At 40.9% G+C, this 21111-nt stretch overlaps 1 protein-coding gene and 1 non-coding gene across 3 annotated transcripts in view; both read left to right on the top strand.

The window, feature by feature from the left end:
• The window catches only part of PSME3IP1 (proteasome activator subunit 3 interacting protein 1), a 38730-nt gene that overhangs the window by 9256 nt on the left and 8363 nt on the right, over positions 1 to 21111 (top strand). For both annotated transcript variants that reach the window (XM_054248493.2, XM_054248495.2), the window contains exons 2-6: positions 5684 to 5825; positions 6676 to 6774; positions 7173 to 7295; positions 12569 to 12701; positions 18253 to 18317. In XM_054248493.2, coding sequence (XP_054104468.2) covers positions 5699 to 5825; positions 6676 to 6774; positions 7173 to 7295; positions 12569 to 12701; positions 18253 to 18317 — 547 coding nt within the window. In that variant the 5' untranslated portion in view covers positions 5684 to 5698. The remainder of the gene's footprint in view (positions 1 to 5683; positions 5826 to 6675; positions 6775 to 7172; positions 7296 to 12568; positions 12702 to 18252; positions 18318 to 21111) is intronic.
• On the top strand, positions 11944 to 12128 carry LOC118149824 (U2 spliceosomal RNA). Its single transcript, XR_004737535.1, has one exon. It is a non-coding gene; the product is annotated as a U2 spliceosomal RNA (small nuclear RNA).

The raw sequence follows: 21111 nt of genomic DNA, 5'->3' as shown, positions 1-21111 counted from the left end.
AGGCTGCAGTGAGCCGAAACCGTGCCATTTCACTCCAGCCTTGTCTCAAAAAATAAACAAATTAATAGAGACGGCATTTCAACATGTTGCCCAGGCTGGTCTTGAACTCCTGGGCTCAAGGGATTCATGTGCCTGGGCCTCCTAAGGTGCTGAGATTACAGGTGTAAGCCACTATACCTGGTCTCTGGATTCTTATTTAGATGGAAATGTAAAATTCTAGGTTTTTTTTTTTTTTTTTGGCATATTGGAAGATTTTTTTAATTTTCCCTTTTAAAAACATAGGCTGGATGCAGTGGCTCAAGCCTGTTGTCCCAGCACTTTGGGAGGCCAAGGTCAGTGGATCACCTGAGGTCAGGAGTTTGAGACCAGCCTGGCCAATGTGATGAAACCCCATCTCTACTAAAACTACAAAAATTAGCCGGGCATGGTGGCACACACCTGTAATCCTGGCTACTCAGGAGGCTGAAGCAGGAGAATCTCTTGAACCTAGGAGGCAGAGGTTGCAGTGAGCCGAGATCGTGCCATTGCATTCCAGCCTGGGCAGCAGAATGAGACTCTGTCTTTAAAAAAAAAAAAAAATATATATATATATATATATATGTATATATAAAAGAAGAATGACGAGATATGTTTACTGGGACACCAGTGGCATTGCCGTATCCTAATATTGATTTCCCAGGTTTAAATCATACCTAATCTGGTAAGTTCATTTCCTTGAGACATGATTATTTTTCTGTCTTGTAAGATTTATGAGGAATATTTGGCTCAGAAAAGCAACAAATTAGGAGGAACATGGGAATTGTCTTCAAACAACTGAAGTATGGTCGTGCTGGAAAAGATTTGATTCTTTTTGAATAATACCAGAAGATTGAACCTATGTGTTGAATTTATAGTAAAACAAATTTTAGTTCAGTTTAAGGAAGAACTCTCCTAATAGTCAAATCTGCTTAGAGAGGGAATTGGCTGCCTAGGAAGGGAGTGCAGTGGTCCCTCTTGAAGTTTTAATATATGAGTTGGATGACCTGGGTGTGTATGGTAAATTCAGATGTGAGGTAGATTTTCATATTAGGTGGGCTATAAGGACCTATCCCACTCTTAATTATTTGCTAGGAAAAATGGGTGACAGAAAGAAACCAGATGATTAATACAGGGTAAGAAAGGAGACTTAACAGTTAATAGGGGATAAGCAAGGGGGAAATTGAGGGTTCAGAATGTCTCTCCCAACCATTAGAACCCTAGAAAGTTCACGTTTTCTCTGCCAGAGACATTGAAGAAATTGTTGGCTCTGGTTTCGTAAGAGGTTGTTCTGTAGAACTTGAGGAATTTTTGGCATTTTCACAGAGACTGAACAGTTCTGCTTCAGTAGTGAGCCTCTGCCTGGAGTCATCAAGTGCTGCTAAATCAGAAGTGTCCAGGTTGTGGGCTTTAGGTGGGAGCAACAGTGTCTGTCAGTTGATTTCATTTCTTCCTAGTAATTTTCACAATTCTGTTTTATTATTGTTACATTAAACCTCAGCAACAGTAGTATTCAGGCTGAGACTATTCTCTTATTCTGAACGTTTGGGTTTGTTATTTCAGCTTCCATTTCTAGCTTTACTAAATAAAAATGTTGCATGAATATTCTCAGCACTGGAATTGAAAGTAGGAAGAAAGCTGAAATTGACATGTCTGTTTTCAAACAAGATTTAGTGGTTTCTGGGGAGGAGTATGGTGAAGTTGGTAAGAGTATGAATTTTTGATGTCAGGGCTGGATTTGGCTCTTGGCTGTACCATTCACCACCTGTATCACCTTAGACAATCTAACTTCTCTGGATCTCAATTTCATCTGTAAACAGATAATACTTCTCATAGGGTCACTGAGCATGTAAATGAGATAAAATCCATAAAATGTATACAGTACATGGTAAGAGCTCATTAACGGTTAGCTGCTTTATTTTTGTGGTAGTGTGGAAATTTACTGTTTTTGTTGTCAGTCATCCTGGAATGGTCATTGTATTGAATATGTGCCTCCTTGTTAGTGCATAGTGCTATGAATAACACATAACATGTCTGCCTAGTGGGTTAATTCTGCAGTTGCTCAAAAGGAAAGAAACCAATAAAGAAAAGAACACACTGGCTCACACTTGCAATCCCAGCACTTTGGGAGGCTGAGGCAGGCAGATCATGGGGTCAGGAGTTCAAGAGCAGCCTGGCCAACATAGTGAAACCTTGCCTCTACTAAAAATACAAAAATTAGCCAGGCATGGTAGCACGGACCTGTAGTCTCAGCTGCTTAGGAGGCTGAAACAGGAGAACCACTTCAACACACAAGGTGGAGGTTGCAATAAGCTGAGATCTTGCCACTGCATTCCAGCTTGGGCAATAGAGCCAGACTTCATCTCAAAAAAAAAGGGGGGGGGAGGGAGGAATAATATACACTCTTGTATCTTTATTTCCTTCTCTCCTTTTTGAAGAAAAAGGTAGAAATAACAGATTTGAGAGTATTTTGTGTCAAAATATGCATAAAGTGGTTTAGATGATTGTGGGAGTGAGAAAAGAGGATTGGTTAGAATCTTAAATGACACAGACAAGGGTTTAAAGGGAGGAAGGTCCCAAGAGATATAAATGAAGAGTCAGCTTAGTATTCAGGAAAGTACATGGAACTGAAGTTGGGATATTGGTTCTTCCAGTTACACTTTCTCGATTCATGGTTTTGCACTTTCCCTGCTATACAGACTGGAGTTGATCACTAAGTCTTCAGTAGCTGAGATTCTCCATCTTAATCTACTTGGAGGCAAGAGCAGGTGAATCAAGATAGTATAATGGGAACGATCCAAGATGGTTGATTGCTAACATCTCAGGATTGCAGCTCCCAATGAAAGCACAGAGAACAAGAGGCTGCCACACTTTCAGACAAATTTTAGTCACTCATGGAGCAGAAGATTCCCAGTGGAGGAGCGCATGGGTCATCCGCGCAACTCTTGTGGCCGGCGCAGCGGTTTTGCCGGCACCTCGGCGCGGCAGCTCTTAGTGCAGAGTAAATGGGACTGGTTCCCCCTCTGACCAAGGTTTGGAGCTCCGGGAAGGCAGAGTAGCCTATTACGGACTCAAGAAGGAAGCCAGACTGGAGATTCCCGGGCAGAAAAGCACCATCAGTCTTAACACCACTGTTTTGGCCAGCGCAGTGGGTTGCTCATATTTCGGCCCTGGGAATTAACAACTTGGACGTTCACTCAGAGACCTAATTTGAAAGTTGGTAATTACAAAGATGACAGGTGGACAAATTTACAATGATGGGAAGAAACCAGCATAAAAAGCCTGAGAATACTCAAAATCAGAATGCCTCTCCCTCTACAGAGGATCACAGTTCCTCATCAACAAGGGAACAAGGCTTGATGGAGAACGAGCGTATCCCATTAACAGAATCAGGCTTCAGAAGATGGATAATAAGAAACGTCTGTGAGTTAAAAGAACATGTTGTAGCCCAATGTAAAGAAACTAAGAACTTTGAAAAAAGGTTAGATGAAATCCTAATGAGAATAGACAACTTAGAGAGGAATATACGTGAATTAATGGAACTGAAGAATACAATACAGGAACTCCGAGAAGTATGCACAGGTTTAAACACTCAAATTGTTCAAGCAGAAGAAAGGATAGCAGAGGTCAAAGTCCAACTTAATGAAATAAAATGAGAAGACAAGATTAGAGAAAAAAGGATAAAAAGGAATGAGCAAAGTCTCCAAGAAATGTGGGACTATGTGAAAAGACCAAATTTACGTTTGATAGGTGTACCTGAATGCGACAGAGAATGAATCCAAGCTGGAAAATATTCTTCAGGATATTATTTAGGAAAATTTTCCTAACCTAGCAAAGCAGGACAATATTCAACCCTAGGTAATAAAGAGAATACCACAAAGATATTCCTCAAGAAGAGCAACCCAAAGCACATAATCGTTAGATTCACCAGGGTTGAAACGAAGGAGAAAATACTAAGGGAAGCCAGAGAGAAAGGACAGGTTACCCACAAAGGGAAGCCTATCAGACTCACAGCAGATCTCTCAGCAGAAACCCTACAAGCCAGAAGAGAGTGGGGGCCGATATTCAACATCCTTAAAGAACAGAACTTGCAGCCCAGAATTTCATATCCAGCCAAGCTAAGCTTCACAACTGAAGGAAAAATAAAATCTTTTATCAACAAACAAGTACTCAGAGATTTTATTACCACCAGTCTGGCTTTACAAGAGCTTCTGAAAGAAGCATTACACATAGAGAGAAACAACCAGTATCAGCCTTTCTAAAAATATACCAAAAAGTAAAGAGCATCAACATAAAGAAGAATTTACATCAACGAATGGATAAGACAGCCAGTTAACATCAAATGGCAGTAATCCTAAATTTAAATCGACTAAATCCCCCAATCAAAAGATACAGCCAAAACCCAACGGTATGCTACATCTAGATCCACTTCACATGCAAGGATACACAAAGACTCAAAACAAAGGGATGGAGAAAGATTTACCAACCAAATGGAGAGCAAAAATAAATAAATAAATAAAAAGCAGGAGTTGCAATTCTTGTAGCTGATAAAATAGATTTTAAAGCAACAAAGATATAGTGGTAAAAGGATAAATGCAACAATAAGAGCTAACGATACTAACACCCAGACACATAGAGACTTAGACTCTATGAGACAGAAAATTAATAAGGATATCAAGGACTCGAACTCAGATCCGGAACAAGTAAACTCAATAAATATTTATAGAGCTTTCCACTTTAAATACACAAAATATACATTCTTGTCAATACCACATCACACCTACTCATAGATACAGCCAAAACCCAACGGTATGCTACATCTAGATCCACTTCACATGCAAGGATACACAAAGACTCAAAACAAAGGGATGGAGAAAGATTTACCAACCAAATGGAGAGCAAAAATAAATAAATAAAACTACTCATAGGTTTAAATGAAATATTGATTGGCCATTATTAATACCCATTTTTTTTAGAATAAAGCAACATTTCCATTCTCTCTCCCTCCTTTTCTTCCTCTTTCTTCCTCTCCTTCACTCCTTTTTTTCTTTCCTTCTCTCAAAAAAAGAAAAAAAGAAATCAACTTGTAGACCTCTAGATCCAGGTCGGCAATGTCTCTCTCATTGCCTGATTTCCTTCCTTCCCTTCTCTCCCTCCCTCCCTCCCTCTCTCCCTTCCTTCCTCTCTTCCTCCTTTCCTCCCTTCCTAAGAAAAGTAAAAATAAAAAAATAAAAAGATAGTATAATGTCCCAGAAACAGCAATTTCAAGACGAAACAATGTCAGATGTTACAGAAATAATGGAGGATGAGAGCTGGGAAAAGGATAGGATGCCTAAGAGGCCAATTTGCCTAGATTAGAGGGACAGAGAAATATCTGCAATGTAAGAGTTACTGTGGAACACCAGGTAATAAGAATTATTCCAGGTCCTCTTGCTGTGTAGATAACATTGATGTTAATAAAAAGTCCCTGATGTGTTGGGAAAAATGTATTCACGTGCTTTCATCAGTGGCCTATAAATTACTATTTGAGAATTTTTTTCAATTCAAAGTGGGAAGATAATTTTTAGTTTGTTGCTGGGTGAGACAGAGCTAAATCTCCTTGTTTCTCTTTAGAATTTTAATTGCAGTTCTCACTTGAAATGATTTTTTTGTTGTTTCTGTTTTATAGATTGGTTGTTCCATTATGGATGGAGGAGATGATGGTAACCTTGTTATCAAAAAGAGGTTTGTGTCTGAGGCAGAACTAGATGAACGGCGCAAAAGGAGACAAGAAGAATGGGAGAAGGTTCGAAAACCTGAGGATCCGAAAGGTATACGGTGACATTCGTATAATGGCCTTTAATCCACATAGCAGCCCTGTAGAGTAGGTATTAATTGTCCTCACTATATTTTATTTACTTTTTTGAGATGGAGTCTCACTCTGTTGTCCAGGCTGGAGTGCAGTGGCATGATCTTGGCTCACTGCAACCTACACCTCCCGGGCTCAAGAGATTTTCCTGCCTCAGCCTTCCAAGTAGTTGGGATTACAGGCGCCTGCTACCACGCCTGGCTAATTTTTGTATTTTTAGTAGAGACAGAGTTTCATTATGTTGGCCAGGCTGGTCTCGAACTCCTGAGCTCAAACCATCCTCCCGCCTTAGCCTCGCAAAGTGCTAGGATTACAGGCATGAGCCACCACGCCTAGCCAATTGTCCTCACTTTAGAGTTGAGGAACTGAGACTTGGAGGGTTGAAGTCACCTATGTGAGGTCCTGCACAGCTGGGAGCAGAGCCAGGTACTCACATCGTGTCCCTTTTCTGCCTACCACACTGCCTTCCAAGAGGTTCTGCTCCTCTCCTCCATCTATACATGTGGATCCATGGTCTGAACAACTGAGAACACTGCTGCTGTGGAGGGTTTGGGCTGGCCCCTCAATCAGTTGACTGTCTCAGGCCATGGGTGCTGTCGACATTGAGAATTGGCTTTGAGAACTGTTGGCCCCTCTCTTAGGTCCAAAGGGAAACTGGACTTTGTACTATTTTTGTGTTATCCTCATCCTCAGATCATGCAGAGACTTGACTTTGTCTTTAAAACCTTTTGTGATTCCAAAATAATATGAAAACAATCTAAAGTATATATCTCCCTCCCCTCCACCTCTCTCCCCTCTCCTTTTCCTTTCAGAATGTCCAGAGGAGGTTTATGACCCTCGATCTCTATATGAAAGGCTACAGGAACAGAAGGACAGGAAGCAGCAGGAATATGAAGAACAGTTCAAATTCAGTAAGTTTCAGAAAACACAGAGTTCAAGGGGCTCTGCGGGATATTTTTGACACACTTTTGCCTCATGCAGCACTTTTCCTAACTAGGCATGGAATTGTCTTGATTTTCAAATCTCCTGATGCTCATTTGGTGGAAAAGAGACAACCTTCAGCCTTCTAGGCCACATTGAATATTTTTGTTTAGAGCTCAAAACACCCATTTTAATTCTATGGTAATATTTTATAATGGGAAAAATGCCTTGTTTTTAATGCCCTGTTATCTATTCAAACGCCATAGTATTTACCAGTTTTTTTTTTTTAATCCCCTGAAGAATCTGCTGTTTATTAAAAAGGTGGAAAGGAAAAATCTTATTTTTTTAAATAATTAAACAGTTGTTCCTTGTTTAATTATTTCCTCAGAAAACATGGTAAGAGGCTTAGATGAAGATGAGACCAACTTCCTTGATGAGGTTTCTCGACAGCAGGAACTAATAGAAAAGCAACGAAGAGAAGAAGAACTGACAGAACTGAAGGAATACAGAATATCCTTTGTACTTGGAGGAAAACCTGTAAGGTGTGCATTTTCTCATCAGCATCTATGGATGTTGTCTCCCCATCAACAGAAAGAGGGTTTTCTACCTGGTGATCTCTCAAGTCTCTTTCAGCACTGATATTCCTGTAATTCTGAAAAGCTGGCAGTGTTTTTGGAGTTTGTATTGTGTGCAAGAGTGTTGTAGTCAAAAGTCTACATCTTTGAGGGTTAACTCAAGGCATCAATCCTAATAGTCAGTACTGGGGTATTCTTGCCTTGTGGGATTAGACTCTGAGACAAGTGGGCAGTGCAGTCAGCCTCTTCCAGGGGAGAAATTGGCTTCTGAGTTTTAAAAGAGCATGTTACCAACTTTCCTATATTCTTAGTAGATGTTCTCTACTGGTATAGCATGCTGTGTTCCCATAGCAGGGCTGAGAAAGTAGCAAAGATGACTTTGCTCTGGCTCAATATTGCCTTTTGGTCATCCACTTGAATGTCTTAATAGACATCCCAAATGTAACTTTGCTGAATCAGAATTCTCCGTTCTGTACCACATCACTCCCACTCTCAGCACACTGCCCTTCCCCACAGTCTCCTCTTTTTCTGGTCTTTCCAGTCCTAGTAACTGGTGGTTCTATGCCTCTAGGTTTCTGGGCCAAGAACTGCTGCCAAAACGTACTCCAAATCTCTTCAATTCTTGGCATCTACGTCTACTGTAGTAGTTGTAGACTTTCTTCTGGACTCCTTGACCATCTAATTGGTTTCTGTTTCTGCTCTCATCCTCAATAATGTATTCCTTAGACAGGAAAGGGAACTCTAAAAGCATACATGGCATCATGTCACTTTTCTATTTGAAACACCTTAGTGGCTTCCCCTTACATTTAGACTAAAGTCTTACTCTGTGTCAGGCCCTACAAGGCTCTGCATTATTTAGGCCAACCCACCTCCCTCTTGCATCTTGAAGCCACTCTTCCTCATGCTGACTGTACTCCAGCCTGCTGGATTTCTTCATGTTCTCTCTCACCATGCTTTGTGAGTCCATCTCAAGGCCTCAGACTTGCTGTTTCCTCAGCCTGAAATGTTCTGCCCTCAGATTTTGCAAGACACATTTCACAACTCAGCCTTCTGCTCAGCTCTTGCTTTTAGAGACCTTTCCTAACAGTTCTCCCTTTTAGAGACCTTTTCTAAGCACTCCAGCTGAAATTACTGTTGGCAATATCTTTTTTTGGGGTTTTTTTTTTTTTTTTTTTTTTTGAGATGGAGTTTCATTCTTGTTATCCATTCTGGAGTGCAGTGGCACGATCTCGGCTCACCGCAACCTCTGTCTCCCAGGTTCAGGAAGTTTTGTCTCAGCTTCCTGAGTAGCTGGGATGATAGGCACATGCCACCATGCCCAGCTAATTTTTGTATTTTTAGTAGAAATGGGGTTTCATCATATTAGTCAGACTGGTCTCTAACTCCTGACCTCAGGTGGTCCTCTCACGTCAGTCTCCCAAAGTGCTGGGATTAAAGGCGTGAGCCACTGCACCCGGCCAATCACTTTTTATTAAAGAAAAATGAGTATTAGCATTATCTGTTTCCATGATGACCCTAAAAACATTAAATTCATGAAACTCATAACAGTTCTGAGCATTATATCTAATTTCCATTGTATACTGCAAATATTTAAGGTAACTTGTGTCCATAAGAATAGAGTTAGTTGCCAGAGAGTGATTAGAATTAGAATTTTATGATTTCTGGAACTCAGCTTTCTCCATTTTTCAAAGACACATAGACAAATAGCCTTAACCATACATCCTCTACTTCCACCCACCCCTTTGGGCCAATAATTCATGCTTCTTAGATTTCTTGGGCACTAGATGTCACTATTGTTCCAGGCACTACTGCATCTTAAATAAGGACTTGCACCATGTTAGAATACTTGTCTGTTGTCTAAGAAGTCGTGAGAAAGATAAAACGGAGGGAGAGGTGGAGGGAAAGAAGGGAGGGCTCTTGGAGGGAACCAGTGAAAGTGACCTCCTATCAAAAGTTTGGGGCCTTTCTTCACTTCAAAAGAATAAAAGTTGAGAGCCAGATATTGGCATTAAGAATGAAAAACTGGGGGGAACAATCCAAGATGGCTGATCACTAACATCTTGGGATTGCAGCTCTCAGCGAAAGCGCAGAGAATGAGAGGGCGCCACACTTTCAGACAAATTTTTGTCACTCACGGAGCAGAAGATTCCCAGTGGAGGAGTCGCATGGGTGGCCAGCACAACTCTTGTGGCGGGCGCAGCGGTTTTGCCGGCACCTTGGTGCGGCAGCTCTTGATGCAGAGTAAATGGGACTGGTTCCCCTTCTGACCGAGGTTTGGAGGAGATGTATGGGTCGCCAGCGCGACTCTTGTGGCAGGCACAGTGGTTTTGCTGGCACCTCGGCGCGGCAGCTCTTGGTGCAGAGTAAATGGGACTGGTTCCCCTTCTAACCAAGGTTTGGAGCTCCCGGAAGGCAGAGTCACCTATTACGGACTCAAGAAGGAAGCCAGACTGGAGATTCCCGGGCAGAAAAGCACCATCAGTCTTAACACCACTGTTTTGGCCAGCGCAGTGGGTTGCTCATATTTCGGCCCTGGGAATTAACAACTTGGACGTCCACTCAGAGACCTAATTTGAAAGTTGGTAATTACAAAGATGACAGGTGGACAAATTTACAATGACGGGAAGAAACCAGCATAAAAAGCCTGAGAATACTCAAAATCAGAATGCCTCTCCCTCTACAGAGGATCACAGTTCCTCATCAACAAGGGAACAAGGCTTGATGGAGAACGAGCGCATCCCATTAACAGAATCAGGCTTCAGAAGATGGATAATAAGAAACGTCTGTGAGTTATAAGAACATGTTGTAGCCCAATGTAAAGAAACTAAGAACTTTGAAAAAAGGTTAGATGAAATCCTAATGAGAATAGACAACTTAGAGAGGAATATAAGTGAATTAATGGAACTGAAGAATACAATACAGGAACTCCGAGAAGTATGCACAGGTTTAAACACTCAAATTGTTCAAGCAGAAGAAAGGATAGCAGAGGTCAAAGTCCAACTTAATGAAATAAAATGAGAAGACAAGATTAGAGAAAAAAGGATAAAAAGGAATGAGCAAAGTCTCCAAGAAATGTGGGACTATGTGAAAAGACCAAATTTACGTTTGATAGGTGTACCTGAATGCGACAGAGAGAATGAAGCTGGAAAATATTCTTCAGGATATTATTCAGGAAAATTTTCCTAACCTAGCAAAGCAGGACAATATTCAACCCTAGGTAATAAAGAGAATACCACAAAGATATTCCTCAAGAAGAGCAACCCCAAGGCACATAATCGTTAGATTCACCAGGGTTGAAACGAAGGAGAAAATACTAAGGGCAGCCAGAGAGAAAGGTCAGGTTACCCACAAAGGGAAGCCTATCAGACTTACAGCAGATCTCTCAGCAGAAACCCTACAAGTCAGAAGAGAGTGGGGGCCGATATTCAACATCCTTAAAGAACAGAACTTTCAGCCCAGAATTTCATATCCAGCCAAGCTAAGCTTCACAACTGAAGGAAAAATCTTTTATGAACAAGCAAGAACTCAGAGACTTTATTACCATCGGGCCGGTTTTACAAGAGCTTCTGAAAGAAGCATTACACATAGAGAGAAACAACCAGTATCAGCCTTTCTAAAAGTATGCCAAAAAGTAAAGAGCATCAACATAAAGAAGAATTTACATCAACGAATGGATAAAACAGCCAGTTAACATCAAATGGCAGTAATCCTAAATTTAAATCGACTAAATCCCCCAATCAAAAGATACAGCCAAAACCCAACGGGGTATGCTACATCTAGACCCACTTCACATGCAAGGATACACAAAGACTCAAAACAAAGGGATGGAGAAAGATTTACCAACCAAATGGAGAGCAAAAATAAATAAATAAATAAATAAAAAGCAGGAGTTGCAATTCTCGTAGCTGATAAAATAGATTTTAAAGCAACAAAAATGTAGTGGTAAAAGGATCAGTGCAACAATAAGAGCTAACGATCCTAACACCCAGATACATAGAGACTTAGACTCAGTGAGACAGAAAATTAATAAGGATATCAAGGACTCGAACTCAGATCCGGAACAAGTAAACTCAATAAATATTTATAGAGCTCTCCACTTTAAATACACAAAATATACATTCTTGTCAATACCACATCACACCTACTCATAGGTTTAAATGAAATATTGATTGGCCATTATTAATACCCATTTTTTTTTTAGAATAAAGCAACATTTCCATTATCTCTCCCTCTTTTTCTTCCTCTTTCTTCCTCTCCTTCACTCCTTTTTTTTTCTTTCCTTCTTTCAAAAAAAAAAAAAGAAATCAATTTGTAGACCTCTAGATCCAGGTCGGCAATGTCTCTCTCATTGCCTGATTTCCTTCCCTCCCTCCCTCCCTCCCTCCCTCCCTTCCTCCCTCCCTTCCTCCATCCCTCTCTCCCTTCCTTCTGCCCTCCTTTCCTCCCTTCCTGCCTTCCTTTCTTCCTCCCTTCCAAAAAAAAAAAAATGAAAAACTGATGTTACATACGAACTGGTTATGCTTTTAAAAATAGCTTTTTAATTCTTGTATATATGCACAGGATTTCTCATTAAAATCACTTTTGATCACTTCTCGGCCTTTTGGCTAAGATCAAGTGTAAAATCACCTTTGGAGAGGTTTAAAACAAACTCCAGGGCCTCTGGAGGCCCTCATTCAGTAGGTTTGGGGCAGGGAGAGCCTTGACATGTTTAATGAGCCTTGGGATGATTCTGATGTTTCCTTGCACCAGTGGAGCAGGAGTTACTCTTCATGATGTCTAAGATTAAATGCCACTGATAGTCATAACAACGTTCTGCAAAATTTGATTTTACCCTTGAAGGGGAAGCATGTTTTCAGGGAAGCCATATTTTTTTTTGTTTCCTTTATATTCCCTAAGAGCTTTGTTTTTTCCAGCAACCATTATATTGGCCATATCCTTAGTAATAGCGGGTTTTGTGGCTATGCCCAGATTTTCATTGAGAATCAGAGAAAGAGGTTGCTTCTCTGTATTATTTTGGGCTTTATATGCTGTTTTCCTCCATGGTCTCTTTCATTTATCGTTGAATCAGCTGGATTTGACTGGCAAAATAAAGAAGGGTGGGGCATTTTTAAAATAAGTAGGCCAGACTTTACATAGCGCAACCAAAGGGCTAGTGGGTTATATTTGTTGTCGTTCCTTTTGCTTGGTTTGACCCTTAACTAGTAACACAATAATCTCAAGAAGGTTGGAATTTCTCAAGAGAACAAGAAGGAAGTGGAGAAGAAACTGACTGTAAAGCCCGTGGAAACCAAGAACAAGTTCTCCCAGGCGAAGCTGTTGGCAGGAGCTGTGAAGCATAAGAGGTCAGTCAGCATTCACGCAACTTAGATTTCACTCTGACCATGTACTCTGAAACACCACTTTTAATGGTAGCCAGAGACAGTGCTTACCTCACATGAGTCCTGGTGAAGTTCCTTTGGTGTGCTGACCTCACTTTCCCCTTACAGGTTTGGTGTCTTCTACAGGCTTTGACTCTCATCTCTCTGATCATTCATTCAACACATATAAATAATAGCTGCATTTCAGTGGGCATCTGCCATGCCAAGTATTGTGTTAAGTGCTTCCTGTGCATAATTTCATTTATTCTTCAACAATCCTATAAAGTACGATTATAATCCCTGTTTTGTAGATGAGAAGACCAAGAGTTTGAGAGGTTGAGAACCTTTTTTGTGCAAGATCATACAGAAATAGAGAGCTAGAGTTCAGTATTTGGGCTTCTGTCTAGAAAAATGAGTTAACAATTATTGTGAAAGGATCTGTGTAGGGTGTACTGAGAGCAAGGAGGAGGAGCATACACCCTGCTTAGAGGGTGTGTGCATCTTCCTCTTGGGGAAGATGGAGAAAACCCTGGAAAGATGCTGATTAGGTAGGATAACTAGGGCTTTGACAAGCAACAAGGGAGAGAACAGTCTAGGCAGAGGGAACAGCTTCTGTGAAAGCATCATTTCCTGAAAACACATGGCAGCCCTGACAGGGTTACAGACCTGGCTGTGGCTAGGTTTGATTGATGTGGAAGTGACTGCACTATCTTGAGCCTGTGATAAGTTCTTTGCTATGTTTGCTCCTCCCTTTCCAAATCCTGAAATGGCATCAGAGTGACTGAATCTGGTCATTTCGATTTGACCCAACAGACCGTGGGCGAAATGATAAGTTTAAGTGCAGTCTGTTAGGAAAATCAATATGGTGTATTGGCAGCCAGCCATATGTTTTTGAAGGCAGTCTTGTGGTTTGGCACTCCACCCATCTGCTGCAGATGTTCTTAGGAACACTGCCTACATGTAAAAATGTCATCCTGGTATAGCAGCAGAGGGGAGGAGTTATCCTGAGAAGGGCTCGTTACCCAATCCATGAATAATAATTCCTTTCAAGTTCTCACATATTCTTTCTTGCAAGACCGGGGACACTTAGAATTTGGACCTGGGTCAGTTTTACTCCAATGTGCCTAGGGAGGGCTCTCCTGGTGATCAGTTTGTTGTTCCCTGAGACTGCTCTTGGTGATTGCAGAATGGGTGTTGTAACTGTCTCCCTTAGTTCTTAGATCACCTTTAGGAAAGGCTCTGTAGTCGCTTATTTGGTGACCTGCATATAACCCCTTTTGGGTGTTGAAACAACATCATTTAATGTTGCTTTGTGTAACAAGGTGTTGAATTAGTCTCCTGGGGCAGGAGTTCCTAATCTATCTGACCCTGGGTTTATTGGAATCACTAGGAGTTTGTTAATAACATATATTCACAGGCCTCATACTAATTGTGGCTCAGTAAGTTTGAAGTGAAGCCTCGGAGTCGTAGTTTTCAAAGTTCAGTGAGTGATTCTGCTGCCTGGTGAAGGTCTGGAAGCCATTGGCACGTATATGTCATGAAGCATAAGAACAAAACAAGCAGCAATTTCTTACCTTCTTCAGAGGACTATTCTTTAATCTCTTCTACCTTACTCTTTTATTTATTGTTAGAAAAAATTGTCAGATACCTAGTTCATGAATGTGCAGCCTTTTCAGTTACAGGCATCTGAAGCTATAAATTTTCCTCAGCGTTCATTGTATATAAGTTTTATATTTCCAAGTATTTAAAAATATCCATTAGGATTTCTTCTTTGACTCAGGAATTATTTAGAAATGTATTTTTAAAATCTCCATATTGAGGTAATAACCATATTTAATTGAGGGGGAAGATAAACCTTTCTCTTCACCACACACACATTTTAACACCTTATGATGATACGTTGATATATATATAACTGTTTTAGAGGCTACAAAATATGTTTCTCTTTTGTCATTGATTTCTAACTTAATCACAGTGTTGTTTTATATATACTGCTCATTCTTTTTACTTTACTTTTCTTTTTTTTTGAGCCGGAATTTCCCTCTTGTCCAGATTGGAGTATGATGGCATGATCTTGGCTCACTGCGAACTCTGCCTCCTGGGTCAAGTGATTCTCCTGCCTCATCCTCCAGAGTAGCTGGGATTACAGGCGTGTACCACCACACCTGGCTAATGTTGTATTTTTAGTAGAGATGGGGTTTCACCATGTTGGCCAGGCTGGTCTCAAACTCCTGACCTCAGGTAATCCGCCTGCCTCAGCCCCCTGTAGTGCTGGGATTAAGGCATGAGCCATTGCTCCAGGCTTCTTTTTTTTTTTTGGAGATAGGGTATTGCTCTGTCCGCTAGGTTGAGTGCATGGAACAATCATGGCTCACTGCAGCCTCGACCTCTGGGGCTCAAGTGATCCTCCCCACCTCAGCCTCCCAATTAGTTGTGCATATAGGCATGTGCCATCACACCTGGATAATTTTTTTTTATTTTTAATGAGGACCAGGTTTCTCTATGTTATCCAGTATGGTCTCGACCTCCTGGGCTCGAGCTATCCCCCCAGAGCCTCCCAAGGTTCTGGGATTGCAGGTGTGAGCCACTGAACCTGCCCAACGCGGATTCTTTTAAAGTTGTTTTAGACTTGCTTTGTTACCTGTTCCTGAGGTTAATGTTTGTAAATGTTGCAAGTATTCTATGTTTTTTAATTATTGGTTCTGTGTAGAAAAAAAATCAAGTTTGATTACTGGTATTATTTACCTTTTATGTGTCTATGTATTTGTCTGTTTGCCCATCAGTTTTTATTTTTTTATTTGAGACGGAGTTTCGCTCTTGTTACCCAGGCTGGAGTGCAATGGCACCATCTCGGCTCACCACAACCTCCGCCTCCTGGGTTCAGGCAATTCTCCTGCCTCAGCCTCCTGAGTAGCTGGGATTACAGGCACGCGCCACAGTGCCCAGCTAATTTTTTGTATTTTTAGTAGAGACGGGGTTTCACCATGTTGACCAGGATGGTCTCGATCTCTTGACCTCGTGATCCACCCACCTCGACCTCCCAAAGTGCTGGGATTACATTCTTGAGATAAGTGTTTTGAAATTCCCACTATAATAGTGATTTCTTTTCATAGTTCTGTCAAATGTATATTTTAAGCTCTTTAATTAGATACATACATGTTCAGAATAGTTATTTCATTATAGTTAATCAAACTTTTGTTATAAAGTAATCTTTCTTTCTTTTTTTTTGAGACTGAGTCTTGCTGTATCACCCAGGCTGGAGTGCAGTGGTACAATCTCAGCTCACTGCAACCTCCACCTTCTGGGTTCAAGCAGTTCTCCTGCTTCTGCCTCCCGACTAGCTGAGGCTACCCACCATCATGCCTGGCTAATTTCTGTATTTTTAGTTTTACCATTTTGGCCAGGCTGATCTTGAACTCCTGACCTCAAGTGATCCGCCCACCTCGGCCTCCCAAAATGCTGGGATTACAGGCTTGAGCTACTGAGCCTGGCCTAAAGTAACCTTTCTAATCCTTTACAGTGTTTTTGTTCTTAAAGCCTATTTTCCTAATATTAATATTAGTGCTTCAACCTTCTTTAGGTGATTTGCCTTAGTACCTCTTTTTCAGTTCTTTTACTTTGAAACTTTCTGGATATTAAGTTGTTTGTTTTTGTTTCACTTTGGTTAATTTTTTAGATGTGTCTCTTATAAATAGTTGCTTTTAAATTTAGTTTATTAAAGCTGGGTGTGGTGGCTCAGGCCTGTAATCCCAACATTTTGGGAGGCTGAGGCGGGTGGATAACTTGAGGTAAAGAGTTCGAGACCAGCTTGGCCAACATGGAGAAACCCCATCTCTACTAAAAATACTCATGCCTGTAATCCCGGCTACTCAGGAGACTGAGGCAGGAGAATCACTTGATTCCAGGAGGTGGAGGTTGCAGTCAGCTGAAATTGTGCCACTGCACTCCAGCCTAAGCTACAGAGCAAGGCTCCATCCCACAATAAATAAATAAACAAATAAGATAATTAATTTAGTCTATTAATAACTTCCCATTAATAGATTTGGTCGGTTTATAGTAAGATTTTAAAATATAATTTCTATCATATTAATGTCTTTTGACTTAAAAAAATATTTTTCCTGGCAGGCACTGTGGCTGAGGTCAGGCGCAGTGGCTCATGCCTGTAATCCCGGCACTTGGGAGGCTGAGGTGGTGTATCACCTGAGGTCAGGAGTTCAAGACCAGCCTGGCCAACCTGGTGAAACTCCATCTCTGCTAAAAAAATACAAAAATTAGCCAGGCATGGTGGTGGGTGCCTGTAATCCAAGCTACTTGAGAGGCTGAGGCAGGAGAATCACTTGAACTTGGGAGGTGGAGGTTGCAGTGAGCCGAGATTGCACCATTGCACTCCAGCCTGGGCAACAGAGAGACTCTGTCTTTTTTTTTTTTTTTTTTTTTCCCCAAGACGGAGTTTCGCTGTTGTTAACCAGACTGGAGTACAATGGCATGATCTCAGCTCACCACAACCTCCGCCTCCCAAGTTCAAGCAATTCTCCTGCCTCAGCCTCCTGAGTAGCTGGGACTACGGGCGCGCACCACCATGCCCAGCTAATTTTTGTATTTTTAGTAGAGACGGGGTTTCACCTTGTTGACCAGGATGGTCTCGATCTCTTGACCTTGTGATCCACCCGCCTTAGCCTCCCAAAGTGCTGGGATTACAGGCGTGAGCCACCATGCCCAGCCGAGACTCTGTCTTAAAAAAAACTGTTTTTTACTTGTATTCTTTTATTTAACAAAATGACTGAGATATAAAATTCTTTCATTCATTTTTTTCTTTCTACTAGTTTAGACTTACATACTCTATTTTTTTTTCTCATAGTGGCCAACCTTGAAATTTACCAGACATACTTCCCACGGACCTTAGAACCTTTAGCTACAATCACCTCTTCCTTCTTTGCATGCTGCTGTTGTGCAGGACTTCAGTCTGGTCATGTTGAACACCACAAACTAGATGTTATTTTTTAATATGGACAGTATTTGTTTAGATTTATATTTGTGCTTGCCAGTTTCTTTGTTCACCACCCATTCCTTCTGGGATCGTTTCGTTCTTCACTGAAATATATTCCTTATACATTCTTTTAGTGAAAAATCTTTTGGGTGACCCTTAGAATCTCTAGCATGTCACTGAAGATGTTTTCTTCAATCTGTAATTACTAAATGTTTGTCATTTGTGAACATGTCTAAATACTCTTGAAATCCATCTGTGGTTCTAACCAATTTGAGTGATAAAGACAGCCAAGAATCTGAAGTTGAAGTGATGCTTGAAGATACAGTGCTTTACTCCCTGGATTTGTCAGGAGTTTAAATTGTCTTTATGACTAATGATATAATTGGAAGGAGATTAAGAATCTGAAATGAATACTTTTCATTCATTTTTATCATCCTAGCTTCTTGAGACTGCCTAAGACCCATATAAATAGTTATTGGAGCTCCTGATTCCCTAAGCTTTGATCCCCAAGATTAGACATAGCTCATATCACCATGTGTTTTGTTACAGCTCAGAGAGTGGCAACAGTGTGAAAAGACTGAAATCGGACCCAGAGCCAGATGACAAGAATCAAGGTGGGTGGCAGCCTTCATTACTCTCTCATACTCAGAATACAGATGAACCACAGTAAAGGGCTGGAATGCATTGCATCTGCAAATGAATACATTTCTGTCTTCAAGCAAGCCTACCTAGACTTAATTTACCCAACTATTTTATGCCAGGCAAGATTTTATACCAGGCAAGAGTTTGTCAGCCAGGTAAGAGTTTATACTAGGCAGGATTTTATACCTGCAAAGTTATGACAGTAGAAAACAGTGAAACTGATCAGTGAAAACAGTACTCTCCCAGGAACGCTTACCAGGCCCTGGTCGTATCACCTCTGCTTACAAAAGGATTTTTTTCTGTTTCCTCCAAATGTCACATTTCTTGATTTCACCTGGCTTGCTACCTAACAGGAGGTAAATACCTGGCTCCTGCTCATTGTTGGATTGGATTGAGCCTAGAAGCTTAATAGTTTCCAAGAGTATACTTCCTTGGTTTTTACCTTTATGTGAGGAAATCTGTCTCTGTATTAAGTGGCAGGAAGTTGTAAGCGAAGGTGAATGTTACTGGAAGCTGGATTAGGGATGAGAAATTCAAGAGTGTGTTTTCATTTTTATTTAACTCCGTGTGGGGTTGAGACACTGAACTAAATTCCATGGATCAACAGGGCTTACATTAATTTCTCTCAAAAAAATAATGATGCTTTTTAATATGCCTCTACTAAGCGCCAGTGGTGGTAGGCTATTACTGTTACCCTTTTGCTGTAGAACCTACTTTTAAAAAGAACCTACTTTTCTTTCTGAAAGAAAATAATAATGATAATAAAAGGAAGAGTCTACCTTTTATCCATTTCCTCTCCCATCTAGTTCTTCTTAGAGGGAAACAGAATTATATCATTTTTTTTTAAGATGAAGTCTCACTCTGTCGCCCAGGCTGGAGTGTAGTGGCCCAATTTCAGCTTACTGCAACCTGTGCCTCCTGGGCTTAAGTCATTCTCCTGCCTCAGACTCTCGAGTATCTGGGATTACAGGTGTGTGCCACCACACCTGGCTAATTTTTGTATTTTTAGTAGACGTGGGGTTTCACCATGCTGGCCAGGCTGGTCTTACTCTCCTGACCTCAAATGATCTACCTGCCTCAGCCTCCCAAAGTGCTGGGATTACAGGAGTGAGCCACCAAGCCCGGCCACATTTCTTTCTTTCTTTCTTTCTTTTTTTTTTTTTTTTTGAGACAGAGTTTCGCTCTTGTTACCCAGGCTGGAGTGCAATGACGCAATCTTGGCTCACCGTAACCTCCGCTTCCTGGGTTCAGGCAATTCTCCTGCCTCAGCCTCCTGAGTAGCTGGGATTACAGGCACGCGCTACCGTGCCCAGCTAATTTTTTGTATTTTTAGTAGAGACAGGGTTTCACCATGATGACCAGGATGGTCTTGATATCTTGACCTCGTGATCCACCCGCCTCAGCCTCCCAAAGTGCTGGGATTACAGGCTTGAGCCACCGTGCCCGGCCCATGCCCAGCCACATTTCTTATGTATTCATCAAGAGCTATTCTATGATGTACAAGCAATTATAAATATGTATTTTTTAAATGCTTTATTATGAATAATTTATGCAGTATTCAGAAGTTGGGATAAGTATAATAAACCTCCATCACCTAGCTTCAATGACTTTTTTTTCTTTGTAAGCTAAAGCTATCTCCGACAGGAAAGAGCTTCAACAATTTTTTTTTTTTTTTGAGACAGAGTCACTCAGGCTAGAGTGTAGAGTGGCATGATCTTGGCTCACTGCAGCCTCTGCCTTCCCGGTTCGAGCAATTCTCATGCCTCAACCTCCCAAGTAGCTAGACTATAGTCATGTGCCACCACGCCCAGCTAATTTTTGTATTTTTAGTAGAGATGGGGTTTCACCATGTTGGCCAGGCTGGTCTTAAACTCCTGGCCGAAAGTGATCCACCTGCCTAAGCCCCCCAAAAGGTGCTGGGAATACAGGTATGAGCCACCACACCAGTCAACAATTTTTAACACATAGCCAATTTTATTTCATTTATATCTCTCAACTGTAATATTTTGTGACAATTTTAGACATAATATTATTTCATTCATAATTTTTTTTTTTCTTTTTTGAGATGGAGTTTTGCTCTTGTTACCCAGGCTGGAGTGCAGTGGCACGATCTCGGCTCACCGCAACCTCCGCCTCCCGGGTTCAGGCAATTCTCCTGCCTCAGCCTCCTGAGTAGCTGGGATTACAGACACGTGCCACCATGCCCAGCTAATTTTTGTATTTTTAGTCGAGACGGGGTTTCACCATGTTGACCAGGATGGTCTCGATCTCTTGACCTCGTGATCCACCCGCCTCGGCCTCCCAAGTGCTGGAATTACAGGTGTGAGCCACCGTGCCAGACCCTCATAATTCTTAATATGTGTCTCTAGCAAATACAAGTTCTTACTTTGTTTCTTTGTTTTAACAATTATAATACCATTATATTAATAATCACAATAATTACCAAATATTATCGATTATTAAGTTAGTATTTTTCTCCACTTGTCTCAAAAAAGTTTTTTCTTTTTAAAAATTACAATTTAAGCAAGAATCAGAACTTATATTTGGCTACTATGGCTTTTAAAAAAATTATTGAGGTATAATTCACATACCATAAAATTCACCCTATAAAGGGTACAACTCAATGGTTTATGTATTTTAAAAATCTGTTGACCATAAATGTATGGGTTTATTTTTGGACTCTCTTGATCACTATAGCTTTGGAGTAAGTTTTGAAATTGGGAAGTGTGAGTCTTCTAACTTGGCTCCTCTTTTTCAAGATTGTTT

This window comes from Callithrix jacchus, chromosome 20, assembly GCF_049354715.1.
Source record: "Callithrix jacchus isolate 240 chromosome 20, calJac240_pri, whole genome shotgun sequence".
NCBI lineage: Eukaryota > Metazoa > Chordata > Mammalia > Primates > Cebidae > Callithrix > Callithrix jacchus.
The sequence above is the reverse complement of the archived record's forward strand: the minus strand, read 5'-3'. Positions and strand labels throughout refer to the sequence as shown.